Source organism: Oxyura jamaicensis, chromosome 1, assembly GCF_011077185.1.
Source record: "Oxyura jamaicensis isolate SHBP4307 breed ruddy duck chromosome 1, BPBGC_Ojam_1.0, whole genome shotgun sequence".
Taxonomy (NCBI): domain Eukaryota; kingdom Metazoa; phylum Chordata; class Aves; order Anseriformes; family Anatidae; genus Oxyura; species Oxyura jamaicensis.
The window spans coordinates 71,072,451-71,089,230 of NC_048893.1; the positions used below are offsets into that span (position 1 = coordinate 71,072,451).

General features: G+C 38.2%; 1 protein-coding gene across 8 annotated transcripts in view; it reads right to left on the reverse strand.

Annotated features, from left to right (window-relative positions):
* FBLN1 (fibulin 1) overlaps positions 1 to 6,821 on the reverse strand; it is a 90,941-nt gene extending 84,120 nt beyond the window's left edge. For 5 of the 8 annotated variants that reach the window (XM_035309607.1, XM_035309591.1, XM_035309611.1 and 2 more), the window contains exons 1-2: positions 6,725 to 6,821; positions 5,091 to 5,303 (exon numbers count right to left, since the gene is read on the reverse strand). In XM_035309607.1, coding sequence (XP_035165498.1) covers positions 5,091 to 5,303; positions 6,725 to 6,803 — 292 coding nt within the window. In that variant the 5' untranslated portion in view covers positions 6,804 to 6,821. Of the gene's footprint in view, positions 1 to 5,090; positions 5,817 to 6,465; positions 6,484 to 6,724 lie in introns of those variants that run through there. The other 3 variants (XM_035309625.1, XM_035309616.1, XM_035309643.1) reach the window with 2 other exon arrangements.
* Between the last annotated feature and the right edge of the window lie 9,959 nt (positions 6,822 to 16,780).

Sequence of the window (16,780 nt, forward strand, 5' to 3'; positions counted from 1 at the left end):
GTGCAAACATACACATACATTTAAATTAAAGCAACTGAAATAGGGAGGATATGAAAACATAACTGAGCAATGTGTCTCAGAGTATAAAACACATCTATGCTGAAACACCATGTAAAATGGTTGCAGGAAAATCTGTTTCATACTGGGATCTCTCTATTTTCATCTGACCAGAAAATCAGCAATAATAATAATAATGTTTTTATATACTGATTGAGATATATCTACTCTGTAAGCATTGTTATTGCAAATAAAAGATAAAAATAGACAATGATACAAGATTATAATATTGTACTACTGCTATATTTAAATAATAGTTTAGGAAATAGTATAGGAAAGACTATATAGATGGGCACATCTATACAGCACAATGAGACAAGGTTCAAGCAACTAATAAACTTGGAAGGAACCTGTAGGCTTTACAAAGTAGAAACAAAATAAAGATTAATTTCTCCTATATATTTATATAGCAATGATTTAGGAAAAGTTCTCTTTTGGAGACATTTCTAAAATCTTACATTAGATTTTCCTCATTATTCAAACTCTCTCTATATATATTGAGCTGCAAATTGATATCTACCTCTTCCAGGTTTTCTTCCCAAGTATTGACTTTAGAAGTACTCAGTACTCTGAGCCTGAAGCTCAGTCAGTGCTATGACCGTCAAAGCTAGAAGACAGTAATATTTCAAACGGATGTAGTGCTGGTAGCATGTGCATGGTGTATCGTTCCAGTGCTTAGTAAATACTAGGAAATGTCATAAGAAACCTCAAATATGTCAGTCAAAGTATTTCTATATCCACACGCTGACTTTGGCATTTCGTTAGGTATTGCTTTCTCTACTACTAAGCTCAAGGTCTCAACCCAGATTTCGACAGTACTAAAGTGAACCCTTTAGCAAAGAATGTCTTATATGCTTGTGCAGCATGGGTTGTTTGCAGATGCTACCATAAATCAGAAAATAGTATGACTCCAATGTACTTCCCTTACTTGTGTGGAAAATACCCAAACCTTCATCAGCTCTTCTAGAAGGAAAATTAAAAACAAATTGGAATAATTGAAATGAACTCAAATGAAAATTCCAGAGAATTTAGAAATTCTTATTCAGTTCCTTTGTAAGATCCAACAGTGCATACTTGAAATCTGGAGGGCAATTCCTCAAAACCTTTAAGAAGTCTCAAGTAGGCTATGCTAAGCACAAAGCAGAGACAGGGGACACATAAGTGCTGGGAAGAAAAAGAAAAGTGTTTAAAAAAATGTAAAAAGTGAAGGTGAAAAACTTCATTGACTGCATTAGCTGAAGATGTGCCAGTGTATTGAACAAAGCATTAGCACTGGAGATTGCTGTATCCTGTCAAACAGAGAAGAACTTCAACACAACTCTTACTGAAGCATCCTAGTATCTTGCCAAGAGATGATTTCAGCAGGACAAGAATCATCACCCTGTCTGATAAACAGGCAGGTCACTGCCACAATTTTTCCTGTATTGTATGCACTCTCCCTGTCACTGTAAACTAACCAGTATACCACCTTTCTAGACACTACTGTGACTATTACTTCCCCAGCTACCCTGACATTACCCTGAATGTTTCTAAATTGATTTTTACTTACAAAATATTATGCCCAGGAATTCTTCACATTCTTCTAGGGCTCTTCACTGATCTGTATCAACCTTTCCTCTCCTTCATATTCTGTCTTTTTGCTTCATATGTCCCCTTGAATGTTTTCGTTCTTGCTCCTGTTGACTCCTTGACTTTTTTTTTTTTTTTTTTTTTAACATTTTCTGGATGTTTCTATTATTTCTTACCCTGCAGAGTCTTCTCAGTCTTCTGGCTCCACTAATACATTTTATCTTGGAACAGTGTTATTCACTCTCCCAGTTTTATTACATGTAATGACTCAACTATTAAGATCTCAGCTCCTGACTTCCTTCCTACTTCCTTCCATCTAATTTACATGTACATACATGTGTGCCTGACTTTCCCCGAGTGCTTTACAGAAATGTTAGTCTATTCCAGCTAAAAAGATCAGCTAATTTTTTTTCTTCCTTAACTTTATTAATTTTCCTTATTCACTGTTAGCCATCACTTTTTGCTAACTGTATTCATTTTGTACATTTACCTTTTTCATACTAAACCATTCTATCCCACCATGAAAATTATCACCCATGTCATTTTTTTTAAATTCAGATTTCAACTGTCTCTTTCTTGACTTTCTCCATCTCATCCCTATGTACTCTTTACAGGCATTCTCTACAAGTAGTAGACCTATAATCTGCTTACTGAATTGATTTTGCCATCTACTTCTTACGGTCTAACCGTAACTCCTGAAATCAAATTTATATTCTTTTATGGTCCCAGGTAACTATTTCTGTAAAGTTCTGGAAGAGCTATGACTCATTCTTCATTTCAGAAAAAGATCAACAATATTTTTATTAACATAAGTTAGTCTTAAGACAACTATTTATTAAAAATGTGTAGAGTTGATATGAAACTTGCAGAATGAGATGAAGCACTACAATAAATAAATAAATTTCGAAAATCCATTATCTGCTATCAAAGTTTGCCTGAAATCTGACAGAATGGTATAAATATACTGCAGTAACTTGATAAGCTAGTTTATGAATTTTTCATCTTGGATTTCACTAACATGTCTGCTTTCAATTACACAGATGAAAAACACGAGTTTAACATTTTGCTCTTCCCCTGATTGCAATAAACTGTCATGCCGGAAAGTGGACTATTAAAAGGAAATTCAAGTGAAAACTAATTTAGAGATAGCACTCATGTTTCAGAATTAGACTTTTTGTTGGTATGTAATTTTTAGGGAGATATTATCTATGACAGCAGGCAAGAAAGCATGAACCTAGCCTTTTCTAAGTCCTACCTCCACCCATATACTTGTTATAAATTTACTTCTATAAAAGCACATGTAAAAGCAATGATCTTAAAATAAAACTAATTCCACACACTCAGTGGAACATTTTTTTTTTTATTATTACAAACTATAAGCTCACCCTAAATAGCCATGTTTCCAGATGTTTAGTGAGTTAAACTGTCTGTGTCTGTAGTACCAAGACATGCCAAAGACACAGCTAGAGGATGAACTGTTCATACACTGACTGGACATAATGATGTGAATAATCCGTCTTTTTCAGCAGAGACAGTAGTTTATACCAAGGCAAATTATTTTGTAAGAAGAATGCAATGTTTACAGAAAAATCAAGTTGTGCTATACAACCTAGCAGGTTTTTAAGACCGTTACTCTTGCAAAGAATGATATGCATAACTGTCTTCACGTGCATTGGGCAGTTCCCCTTAATCCAGCCTCTTCTTTTTTCAGAATGAGGACCACTGATTAATAGATACTGATGATTCACTAGTAAGGAAAAGCAATTAGAAAACTGACAGAAACAAGCTTAAGAGGAAGCTGTATTTCAGAAATATGTTGCTATAGCAACTTGGCAATTGTATCTTTAAAGCCCTCTGGAGATAATCTTCACCCCAAACCCCTCTGTACTAGGTGCACAGAGGAATCCAGATTCTGCCCCAAAGAGCATACACTTGAATAACATGAATTTACCATGTAGTTTCTTCACTGGCCTGCAAAACACAGATGGCCTTGTGAAATAATGCAGAAAAGTTATCTTACAGCAACTACGATTGCTAGTAATTACTAAAGCATATTTACATTCTCAAAAAATGTTTAACCTCAGCAGTCTACTCTTCAAGAAGTAGTGTCCTAGAAAAGGTTTCCTATCTGCTTCTAAACATCCAAATCTAATTTTATCCAAGTTACTGTTTTCAAAATTCTAAGGATGCAGGAATTCAGTGAAATTAGAGTACTGATCTTTATTTGAGACTAGAGACCTAACGTACCTTTTATCACCAAATTTGTCTATACTTTGTGATAACAGCCTTTGAAAACGTGAACTTATCTAATTACTTAGAGTTTTTCTAAAACGTAGTGCACTAGTTAAGGCTAAAGGTACACTGCATTACAAAGTGAAGTTATTTAGTGTTTCACAATAATACTGAAAATTATTAAGTCCCTTCAGTGCATCACAGTCACAAATTTGCTGATGTACCCTGTTGTCTGAAAGAAAGTAGGCGCTATCCCGGGATTTTAGCATTAAACATTGCTTTCTTAAGCTTCTTTATTCTGTTCCTTTTTTTAAAAGGAGTGGCTAACACCTCTGTGTCAAAAGCAAGATACCTGTGACAAGTGCTCTGCAATATACAAAAATATAAGAGCTAAAATACTGCATTGATAAGAAATAATTTACTTCCCTGGCTTTTGTCTGCAGCTGTTAGGCCAATGCCAGGGACCATATGTTTGTAAACGCTTGCCTGGGGAATGGCATGACCAAGCCTCAACTCACATAAGCCCCCTTTGGTGCTCCTCTAACAGAAAGTCACTTTGCTGTGGGCTAGGATAAATTAACCGTCAACACATGAAAAGCATTTTCTTTGTTGTATCTTATCAGTTATGTTTTTGTTGGATTCCTCTGCTGACTTAAATGAATATCCTCCGTTTAAATAGTTTTACAAGAACAGGAAAAAAGTGCATAATCTAAAAAGGGAAGCACGGCTTGGATCCAGAGCCCTACTTTCACAAGCACCCCCACCACACGATATCATTCATAAATACTTCAGTAATTAAAAGGCCCGTACACTTTGCTTCGCTATGCCTCCTGCTGCAGCGCGGTTCCACGCTCTTGATCCCACTTTTCTTTGGAGGGGGGGGGACAGTGTGCCCGGAAGCCAGCAGACCGGACAAGGCCGGCTTCGGGGCACCGTATCTCGGCGGGAGCCCGGCGTTTCAGGGGTGCCTAAACGGGCCGGGGGGCTGTGAAGCACAGAGATCCGCAGCCCAACCGCCCCGACAGGCACCCTCCACGGCTCGGGCAGCGGAGCCGGTGCACGCCCCGCCTTTCTGCGCCCTCGTGGCAGCGGCGGGGCTTCAAAGCCTGGCCGGGGACACCCGTGGGGGGGGGCACGGTGGTCCCCGCTGCCCCTTTCCCCGAGCCCTCTCGCCCCGCGGGGCCGCTCCGGGGCTCACCTCGCGGACGGACAGACAGACAGACAGCCCTTACCTTGGCCGCAGAGCGCGCGTGGCAGCAGCGCCAGGAGCAGGAGCAGCCGCAGCGGCCGGGCCCCGCCGAGGTTGTCCATCGGCCGCCGGCGGGAGCACTGGCACCGAGCGGGGGCGGGGGGGGACTCGGCGATCCTGAGGCGGCCGGCGGGGCTCCCCGCTTTTCTCTCGCTCTTGCTACTTGTTTCTGTTGTTATCCCAGCCGCCCGTGACCGATTGGGAAGGAGCTCGCAGGAACCCCCGCTCGGTAGGCTTTACAAAGATTTAATTCACTGCCTGCCCGGTTAATTGCAGAGTCTGCAAGTGCTCGGCAGAGGAGAGCAGCACTGCGGCTTGGAGGCAGGGACCCTATTGCTTCTGATACCCCTACTCTCTCCCCGCCACCCCCACACACGCTGTGAAAGTGACTCCCTTCGGCTCGGAAAACTTTGCAGATCCTCAGCGTGAACCTAGGGACGGCGTGACTGATTCTGCGAGGGACAAATGCAGCAAATTCCCTCGGTGCCAAGTAGGAGAAAGCCACAAAGAAAAAGCAAAGCGAAGCAAAAACAAAACAAAAGAAGCCACCTAGCAGGGAAGGCAAGGTTCAACCTCTGCAGAGGAGATTTCCAAACCCCCTTTCGTGGTCTTTCCACCGATTTACTCCACGATAACTTTTTTTTCTTTTCTTTTTTTCTATGGAGAGGGTTTTAAAAATGAGAGGTATTCTAGAATATTTCAAGGAAATTCACGGGGGGGGGGGGGGGGAAAAACCCCTTCCCCCCCCCCCCCCATTAAAAAAAAAGGGTTTTAAATTTAACCCCAAATTGGCCCGTAACTTTTTTTTTTTGGCCCCCCTCTTTTTTTTTTTTTTTTTTTTTTTTTTTTTTTACCCCGTATCTTATTTAAACAGAAACACAAACGCTGATAATGGTCAAAGGAAGAGCTCGTTTGAAAGCACCCAGTTGGCTACATTGTTGCCAAGATCTTTCAGATAATGTAGGCGATAATATTTGCAGGCAAGTGCGTGTGGAAACAACTGGGGAGTTCATCATCCCTCTACACTTTGCCCTATGTTTTACTCAGAAGAGCGGTTGGAAGCTACTTTATATTTACTTGTTCATTGTGCCACAGGGACCCTGACTGGGCTGTTCATGTTGTAATCCCTCAATAACAACGTTTGAATATCTCTCCTCAAAATGTCTGACTGGAGGGGGGGAAAAAAAAAAAAAGGAAAGAAAAATAATTTAAGGCACTAAGAGTTGAAAGCATACATTTTTTCCTGCACCTGCTTACTTGTTCTTTCCTTTCCTTACACAAGAACAGAAAAATGGCCATATGGCCAGTGGTCCAACTAGCCAAGAGCTTGTTTTTGCCAATGATCGTAAGTGGTCACCAGAGGAAGGGTAAGACCAAGGCAAGCACATGTGATGTTACCCACCCAGCCTCCAGCTGCTTTGAGTTTGGAGCATTTCCTGTCTGGAGTGCAGTTTCTGTGTACTTAGTAGCCCTCAGTGAGTTTCTATTCCAGGTATTTATCCAGTCTCCCTATGAGTTCTTGTAAACCTTTATCATCCAAAATATCCTTTGGGAGCAGATTTCATAGCTCTGCCACTGACTGGGAGGAGGGCTGTTTGTTTTTGTTACTCCAGCAACTTCTTACAGCACCTCCTAACTGCTGCAGGAAGAGACACCAAAGAACTAGCCTTATCCACTCTCTTAGTGCCATGATCATATTTTGCCAGGTCAGCTTTAAGACTGCTGTTTCCTTTTTTTTTTTTTTTTTCCCTCCTGTTTTATTGGGAGGGGGCAATTGGAAAAGGGGAAGAACGATGGAGGACTGACTTTATTTGGGTGTATTTTTTGCTTCCATTCATTACACACAACTGTCTATATCTCTCTTCTTTAGACACCCTGTTTTTAAGTTTAACATCAGTTATAGTGACACTTTTACAGTGTTTCATCACAACCTCCACACTACATTTTTTTTTATGTCAGACAGCTGCAGGAGGCAAGTGACAAAGATGACACCTTGTTTGTACCAGCTTACTCAACCTGTAGTATCTCATCTATGGAATCTCTGGATTGAGTTCCATTGTGGCTTATTTCACTTTAAACCCACTCCTAATTGATTAAAGGTGAATAGAAAGAAGTTCACCAGTTTGACTAAATCACTGTTAAGTCACACATAATAGCTTGTCCCCACACGGACTTACTCTGATTAACACCATGTGTGGACATAATCTAGAGTAAGAATTCCTCCTTCATGCTTAGTTTGCTACCACAAGCTGTTTACCAGAAATGAGGCAAATTCGAGTAACAGTTTTAATAAATATTTCTAGAAACCATCACAGCTATAGTTATCTCAAGATCTGATAATAGTTTTTTTTTTTTGGTTTTGGTGTTATTGGTGGTTCTTTTGCATAATATTAATGCACTCTTCTAGTATAAACTGGGACTCTCACCTACAGATTCGGTGGCCTCGAGTACATGTGATTCTAATTACTGACTCCAAGCTTTGTAATAAGCTAAGCCATCTCTTAGGGCTCAATTCAAAGCTCCTGGAAGTCAAAGGAAAGTAAGGGCTCATGAGAGGGAACGTTTTGCATAACCACATTTTTTCTTACGTCTGTTTGCAAAGGCCCTGTAATCCTTTGTGTAGCTTTTAAAACAAATTCTTTAATGAGAATTTTATTTTTACTTCAGAAGAATAAAAATCATTTGCAGAAGCTCAGATTAATGAGTAATGACAGCATAACAAATCATTGCGCAAGTCATTTCCAAGGGTCTTGTTGAGAGTAGATACATGCAAGTGGACTGACACAGAATTTTGAATTACTCTAACAAACCCATTACCATCTATGGCAGCAGGTTCACAGTTCTTTCTTTCTTTGTCTACTTACTTTAATGGGAATAGCAATTCTTGAAATGGCCTGAATAAGCCTATGTAAGGACATCAAGTTCCGCCTGGCAAACGAAGCTGCCCTATTGTCCCAGCTGTTGTACTTCCTAGCATTTCTGGTTTACTGCATCTCCCAGATCCTGCCTTGTTGTTGTTGTTGTTTTTTCCTCCACCCATCTGTCCCAGAAGCTGAGCAAAACAGAAGGAAAGGAAATTGCTTTATCTTCCCTGTTTTGAAGAAGGATATTGCAAGGAAGAAATGAAATGAAAAAAAAAAAAAATGAAATTTCATTTTCACCTGGAAATGAAATCTATCTGTAATTACTGAAGGGAAACTCACTGGCCCCCATGGCAAAAACTGAAGCCATGTTTTGTCTCTTGTTAAGGAAATTTGCCATACTGAAGATGCATAAAAAGGCCTCTTTTCCCTTCTGAGGAAAAATATAACTCTGTTCACTGCTATGGGTACACAAGGATTAAGAGAAGCCCATGGAGATCTTACCATCTCTCAACCTTATAAAAAGACCTCAAACTCTACAGTAAGCAAATCTATAGCTATTGGAGTACAAATGAGTCACTCAGCTTAGCTCCAAGTATTAGTATATGCAAAGTACAACTGGCATTCAGCTTCCTTCTTAGAGAAAACACTACCAGAAGCTTTTCTGACTTAAAAAATAATTAGAATAATAAGGAAGACATTCTATTTGCAACACAAGGAAACAACAGTGTCACAATCATTTCGTTATTGGAAAGTTGGGAAATTTATTGTTTTTAACATCTTAATACTGGAAACCGATTTTTAAGGCTTGTGGGAACCATTCTGACTCTCTTGTCTGTCCTGAAAAGGCAGAAAGTTTTCTGATTGAACTAGAACACACCTTTTACAATAATCTACATCAGAGTTTTCAGAGATGGGTGCACCACAATGCTTAGTCATTTTTTGAAACTATTAATGACATCACAGATGACCATTTCTTGCTTATTTTGAGTCTAAAGCAATCTAGTTTAGTTCTTAATAGATCTGTGGGCTCATACTCACAGGGAAGTTACTGTTTGTTTGTACTCTGTTGTTTGTGTATCATCAGTGACCATCAAGGCAATTTAGGGTAATGTAGCCTGTGGACACTTTGTATGCACCTTCCATTATCCTTGCTAGGGATTAGCTTGGAATAAAATTCCCCTTTTAATAAATCAGTTTGTACCCCAAGGCACAGGCTCATCTTTGTCCTCAAATGCAGAACTACTGACTATCCACACCAAAGAGATACTGGCCTGAATCATGCCAGGCCATAGATTAGCAAGGGAAGATGGGAGGACTGGGAGACTGCTCTGATCTCTAATATGTATGAAATTATGCCTCCAAGTCTAGTCAAAAAGGCTAGCCTAGCCACCATCTTGTATCCCATCTGGTTTATGACGGCATCCTGTAGCTAAGCTGATTTGGGACTCTTTCCAGAATAATTACAGTGTCAGATGAAATTTATAACCATCCTAAATTTGAACTGCTCTTTATATAAATATATAGATATGTATATATATATGTATATAAAATAGTGTGGATGCCAATAGTTCAAGCCACTTATTCTCTGTGGACAGCAATACAGATGCTTGTATCCAAACCAGGAAATGTAGCTGGTCTCTATGGCTCAAATACATAGGGACTGTTAGAAGAGCTTAGTTAATAGAGCTTTCCTTGCACAGAACCCTTTCACTGCTAGATTGATCTCTGAGCATTTTTTTCCTTTTTGCATGCATTAGCTTGTGAATACCAAGGCAGAATTCAACTTTTTGTTGTTGTTTAATATTCCAGACTGAGACTCATAACCTTGAACTCTTTTTGACATAACTTATTCTAACTACTTTGAGTTTGTATCCATTTTGTAAGTGTTGCCTATGTTCTGTTTTCTGACTGATTAAGAAAAAAAAAATCTATCTTGGACACTCGAGAGACACAATGGTTTTCTATCAATATGTATAGGGTCTGCTTCTAAGACAAAGAGGAGTTTATTGGGGGATAAAGGAATGCTTTGATGATCCACGTCATATCCCTTGTGGCATTACTTGTAGAATTCAGGGATAAGTCAGTCTGACATTCATGAGGTATTTCCTGCCTCTCCTTCTAGAGTTGCAGTCTCTCAGATCTCCCCCTTCCCATAAGTTTCCTTTCCCCTTCTAGACTCTGTCATGTCACTACAGGCAGAGCTAGTCTTTGTGAACAGTCAAGGCACTTTCCAGGACCTCAGGCCTAGGAAGGTGAGGCACCATTTACATAAGATGGAGAGCAGTGTGAGTCATGCACATATGGCTTGGAGGGAGGGGACAATGGCATTGCCTTAGACTCTGCCTGGAGCCTCCACAAATCAAACAACAGCAGGGATTGGTCATTATTTTTGCTGCAGTCTCTCAGGGGGTGACTCTTAATGCTGCCCATCAGCATCTGTGCCAGTGGTTAGTTTCAATGTTCAAACAGAAATAAGATCTCATTATAAAGGGTGAGGAAAAGTCATCAATAAAGTAAATGGCTATTCTGGCAAAAGGCCATTTCCCTTCCTGACATCTCTGATAAATCTGAGCTCCATCTCTGTCAAACAAAAATAATATCCAAGTATGTGACCAAATGATCTTCGGGAAAGAGCAAATATACAAAAGAGAATACAAGGCATTTCAGGTTTGCATAAATAAAATTCCAGAGTCTACTGTATTTAACAGCTCAACATCAGGGGCATACAGTTTTCTATAACATTTCCTCACGGTCACTTAAAACCTAGTTCATTCAGGGCTGTTTCATTATTATTTTATGAATTTGCTCCATTATTTACAAATGTTTTTGCCTAAGTCTAATAAGAAAAGAAGCTATCCTATCCATCTGCAAACAATCCCAGTCTTGCCAGAAAACTTTTGTCTTACCTCTCACCAGAAACTGAAATTTAAACTCAGTATAATGTAAGCAGCAACTCAGCAGAAAAGAGCTGATAAAGCTCTACAGTAAATTTATGTATGTTGTGTTTTTTCCTTTCCCTCAGCCTCACATACTGCCTCTGTTTCTTTTCCTCAGCCTAGGTTTCTTTAATAGATGTTCCCAAACTTTATTTACTCATGTACCACTCTTCTAGACTTTACAGACTTGGGCAGTAATGTCTTTGTCCTAGGAACCCAAGATCTTCCTTGGTGGCCTGATTCTACAAACACATGTTAATAATATACACAAGGAGTGGGGCTTGCATTTAGCCAATGCTTACACAATTCTGAGTGGTGGCTATGAGAGGGCACCTTAATACAAATTAATTTAAAAGTTATTGTAGTGCAGTAAACTGTTTGGAAAGAAAGTACTATAAGTTTACCATATTTTCTGGCATGGTTCTTCAGAAACTGACATCTGGGATATGCAAAGTTGGTGGACACTGGCTCTTAATCAGAAGGCCAGCTGGATCAGAATACCTTTGGACAGCTGAAAAAGTAAAAAAAAAAAAAAAAAAAAAAAAAAAAAATTAGATCTATAAAATGAACTCTAATGGGTTAAATAATTCCATGCTGCTTGTGCCCTACGACTACCAGGTCTCAGGTTAGACATTTTGAATTGTATACAGTACATCACTAGCCACAGCCTACGTAGATGAGGAGGTTGGCACACAGTTGGAGCACAACTGTAGTTTACTTTTGGTTTTGCATAAAAATTGAGTTTTCTGTTTGTAATGGACTACTCTCATGTTCCCTTAGGTCCTTGCTGAGCTCTGGAAGCAGAGCTAGCAACAGATGTGAGGGAGGTTCCATTTAAAAACAAGCTCTAACCAACCAGCCCTGTGCTATCCATTTATTCCAGCAAGCTGCTTCCTCTCACTCTCTGCTTAGTTCTTTCAGCTGTACTTTCTCAACTGTTCTTAGACCTAGTCATACAGTTTGGAACTGACTCAATGGCATACGCCTACTATAGGATCTTTCCTCTAGTCCCCAGCTGTATGAAAAGAGGATGTGACAGCAGCAATTTACACCAAAGTGAAGCTGAAAAAAACATACTCAAAAAATGACCCCCCACATCCTGCAAGCCCCAACCATTCATGATTTAATTATCTGGAAGAAATCTGGCCTGCTAAACAGCACATTTGAGCAGCCTTTAGAAGAGGTTATGCTGCCAGCTCTCTTCTTGGCTTATAAGACATCTTTTGGTAAAATACTTTACCTTTCTGTGCCTCATTTTATCTATAAGAGTAACACGATTTGTAAAATATTTTGAGCTCCACAAAATTCAACAAGCTGCATAACAGCTGTTACAAACTAGCAACCTTGAGCCATTAAGTTCACATGAATGTGATATGAAGCAATTTAGGCCAATTTTAACTTAACTTCTATTTCCCCTATTTAAAGGCAGCATCTTATACAGTTGTCTACGTTAGAATAATATTAGTGGTCAGAATAGCTCTCATATTCTTTCCTCTAAACATAGAAATCTACAGACAGACAAATTTCTAGCTGAATAGCAGTTACATACATTTGCTTGAATAGTTATTCCATAATTTGTACTTCTGAAATGCTCCACAAACATACAGGCCAGGCATTATGCCAATCTAACGTATGCATGTAAGTCATAGCTTCATTGCAAGTCAGAAAATTGGATTCTTCTAAGATTTTAGATTCTCTGTTAAGTAGGTATCATTAGGCATGTGTTTAAGGGTAATATAAATTGTCTTAGCTCTTATAATGCAGATAGCTAGTTAGAAAGGCATTTGTAGAATCATTAACATGAAACCATAAAAAGAAGTTTATTTGCAGCTTTCACTTTTTTCTTCAGTTTATGCAATATACTGTATTTAATAGCTCTGCTAAAGACAAATGAAATCATGACTCTAAGGAAATCATTGCCAACATTTCCACTGACTTCAGTGGGGCCAATACTGCTGTTAACTCTTCCCTACAAGGAAAATCAAGATTGCCTAAGAAATTGATCTGCCTCTGTTAAGACTAAGATCCAGACTGCTTACAACTTGAAGTGACCTTTTACAATTACTAAGGCTATTATTCTTGAGAATTTGCCAAATCCATAAGACAAAGCTAGCATCATAAATTTTTCCCAAAGTTTTGCCCTGCAGTAAAACATACCTCTCACTTTATAAATGAAAGCACCTATGCAGACATATCTTCCAATGGTATCACTGACAGTTTTTCTTGTATAGAAATTTTAAGAAATCATTCTCACTTTCAGAAAAAAAAAGTGTTTGTTAAATGAACACTGATGAAATGTTTTGCCCGCAGGTCTGACATTTCACTGTAAACACACTAGAATATACAAAATTTGGTGAAACGAATAAAAAAAAATATGTTATTTTATATCTCCTGAAGCTATCAGAGTTAAGGATGATTTAAATGTGTTTACACCAGACTAATCATTACTTTGCTGTACTTGGTATGTTTCAGCTTGTTTGTTACCATCAAAATATAAAGAAGACTTTGTGATCTGAAAAAAACAAAACAAAACAAAACAACAACAACAACAACAAAAAAAAACTCCTGGGACATGCATGCACAAAGATATAGAGATAACAGTTCCACACCTTCCACTAAGGTCTCATCAGATGTACTTCAGTAATCTACTGAAGTTTCTACACATATTTAGATATTTCTTATAACGTGCCTTGCACCTCAGATCTGTTCCACCTAGCAGCAATACTAAAAGCCAATACTGTTTTGTATGTTTCTTTTACCAAAGCCAGGGCACTAATATCAATCACAATATAACCTTATACGGCATATTCTGCTACTGAGCTATACTTTACAATCATGACTGGTTTGGTGGCATTATGTGTTTTAAGATGTAGTGTGCACAACTTATTCCTTTCCAGTCCTTGGAAGATTGAAAGACTGAAACACACAGATTGAAAACCACATCACCAGATAACAAGAAACTCTGCATTCAACACGTGAAAGAAATACAGTAGTATTGTCATATGGCAACAAAAAACCCTACATATCTAACCATGAAGAATCTCTTTCATGATACATCTTCTGTTTTTAAGGGGCTTTGCTAAATACACTGAATTCAGATACTTGTTAGTCATCACTGAATAAAATCTGTGTCCCCTTATCAGTCCTTCCAGCTGCTTAGATGCATTTTTCTTTTGAACTCTGGCAAATTTTCCTGTGGATGTTAAAGTGCTGCTCTTCTCTTCTTAGGTGAAAGAAATGTGACTCTTTGCCCCAAACCATCAAAGCTAAAATAGATTTAAGTTTGCAAATAACTTTTGCTGAAGTAAATTGTAATATTCCTACTGGAATAGTGTAGGACTTGCTCCCATTTATGTCATGCTCCCATAGTCTGATTTCAATGTAGCAAAACACTTAATAATTTTAAATAGTTTTACTCATTTCAGTGGGATTACTCACACACCTGAATTTATGTATGCCCTTAAATTCTTTACTAAACCCGGTTATATAAAGTGTCCTGAACAGAAAAGCTCAGTCATGCTTTTCATTTTCTAATATATATGCTGGGATCTGTTGTCTTTCACTACTAATTCTCAAGTGCTATTTAAAAGTTAGCATTTGCAAGGCTCCATCATGGGTCAAAATAATCTTTTCCATGTACACACTACTCATGCCTCCTTCTGTATTTACTGACCATTTGCACAATTTGAAGTCCTTTTGACTTTTTTTTTTTAAAAAAAAAAAAAAAGCCATTCTTACTAGAAATATCTATATGATCTCTCCTGTTTTCCTGTACTTTTTCTAGTAAAATTTATTGCTGGAGCTGAGCTCCTGATGTTTTTTAACTCAATTTTGGAGAAAAGGACATGAATAATAATGTCAGCATTGCTTTTATGTCTAAAAGTGACCTTAGATTTTGAAAAGGTGCTAACTGAATAGTCTGTTTCTCTGATATTCTGTATTTTTTTCTACTATGAAGAGGGCAATGATGTTCTCCTTTTTAAAGAGCTAGCCAGCTTGTCATTTAATTTTTCTTCAGTAATGACTTCCTTGGAGATCAGGCGCAAGAACATGCTTGTATTTCAAGAACGTACATCCCATATTATCTTTAACCTACATGGTAGAGCTAACTACAGGAGTGAACACACAGGGGCTTTCATTTGGGCTTCAAGGAAATACACAGGTTGCTAGTTTTTACTTAATTCCATGCTGTCACACCATCATGACTATTGTTCATGGTTACACAGGGTAGAATCACTCCCTTATTACACAGACATTAGCTGTATACAGCTATAGTATCTGGTGGGATCCCATTTGTGAGACAGACCTCTAGATATTGTCTTGATAAAAATAGTAACTAATAGTAGTAATAACAGTATAAGTACTCTCAATAAATAACAAGGAAAGAAAACTTTTTGATGGTAGCCTACAGAATTCCTTTCATCTTTTCTCCCTTCCTACTTTCCTACATGGCTCCTCCTTATAAAATATACTTACTATTTGCCTTAGATGCCAGTTAAAATACTCAAACTTTAAGCTGTCAAGGTTGTTAACAGCTTCTCAGACTGGGAGCATTTAAGATGGAAGATCAACTAGATACGATTCTTGTTTGAAAGACATGACTGCTCTTAGAAGCAGAGCCAGGCTGGACATGAGACTTAAATGTGACCTTATACAAGCCTCACTATTTATGCTGGCAGGTAAGCAAGGCCAAAAAAGTACTAATTGGAAAAATTTTAGCAGCTTTAGCAGCTTTAATACTGCTTTCAGCATGGGTTCTGTGGCTTATTGTGAGTATTTACAGTATTTTCTAGATGCTTTCCTTGAGTCTTAAGTTCTGTATGACCCTTAAGTCCAGACATATAATAATGGGGGAATCTAAAAGTATTTTTTTCTAAAATTAGAAATGATGATTTTTTTTTTTTTACTAATATAGCTTCCAGAGAAAATTTCTATCATACCTATGTACCACCACCTATGAAGCTTTCATTTAGAAATACTGCCAAAGAATGACAAATTATTTGTATATTTCAACCATCTCAGGTTGTTGCTATCGTGTTAAATATTTCTAGTTGATATTCTTTGATATTTTGTTTTGTGTTTTTTTTTTTTGTTTTGTTTTTATTTATTTGCAGTCATTTTGATGAATGCTTTGTCTGTCACAGACCCATCGTACACTCTCTTACAAGTTCCTTTGTTCTGCCCAGAGTAACGTAGCAGGGTTTTGTTTACAGTCTCTTTCATATTTACAATCACAGCTGAGCAACATATATAGCAGCATGGAGCGATTTAAGTTGCATATTACGACTACGAGGTCCTTACACAGCTTGAGAACCTGAGTATGCACATAATAATTTCTGTCTGTCCATCTCTGTTCTATGTGACACTGTTCCAAATTTTTATTTATTTTTTTTTTTAGAGAAAATACTCAGCCAATGTGAGTTTGTCTGGCTCAGATTTTACATAGTTTGTACTACTTTGGCATTGCACACCCAGGTTGTACTTTATTTGGAAGCATTTTCATGGTGCTCCTCTCTGTATTGCAGAGGACTCAGAAGAACAATGTATAGCTGTTTTCCATTGTACACAGGATACAGAACTCTTAGTTATCATAAGAACAGGGTATATATTTTCTGGAACATCAAAAAAATAATTTACTTAAATTATCACTACAAAAATGCAAAGTTTGAGCATATATTTGTTTGTGTATTTATGTACGTATGCATGCAATTTTACACTGGCCTGGTTTTTGGTTCAACTTATCCACAGTTCCAGTGGAAAAAGATGGGAAGTTAATGCTCAGTGTGTCTCAAAATGAAGAATTCTTATTTAAAAGATCACTTATACATTTCAGTAAGTTAGATGTTTTTGCCTAAGGACTTCTGCACTCCAGC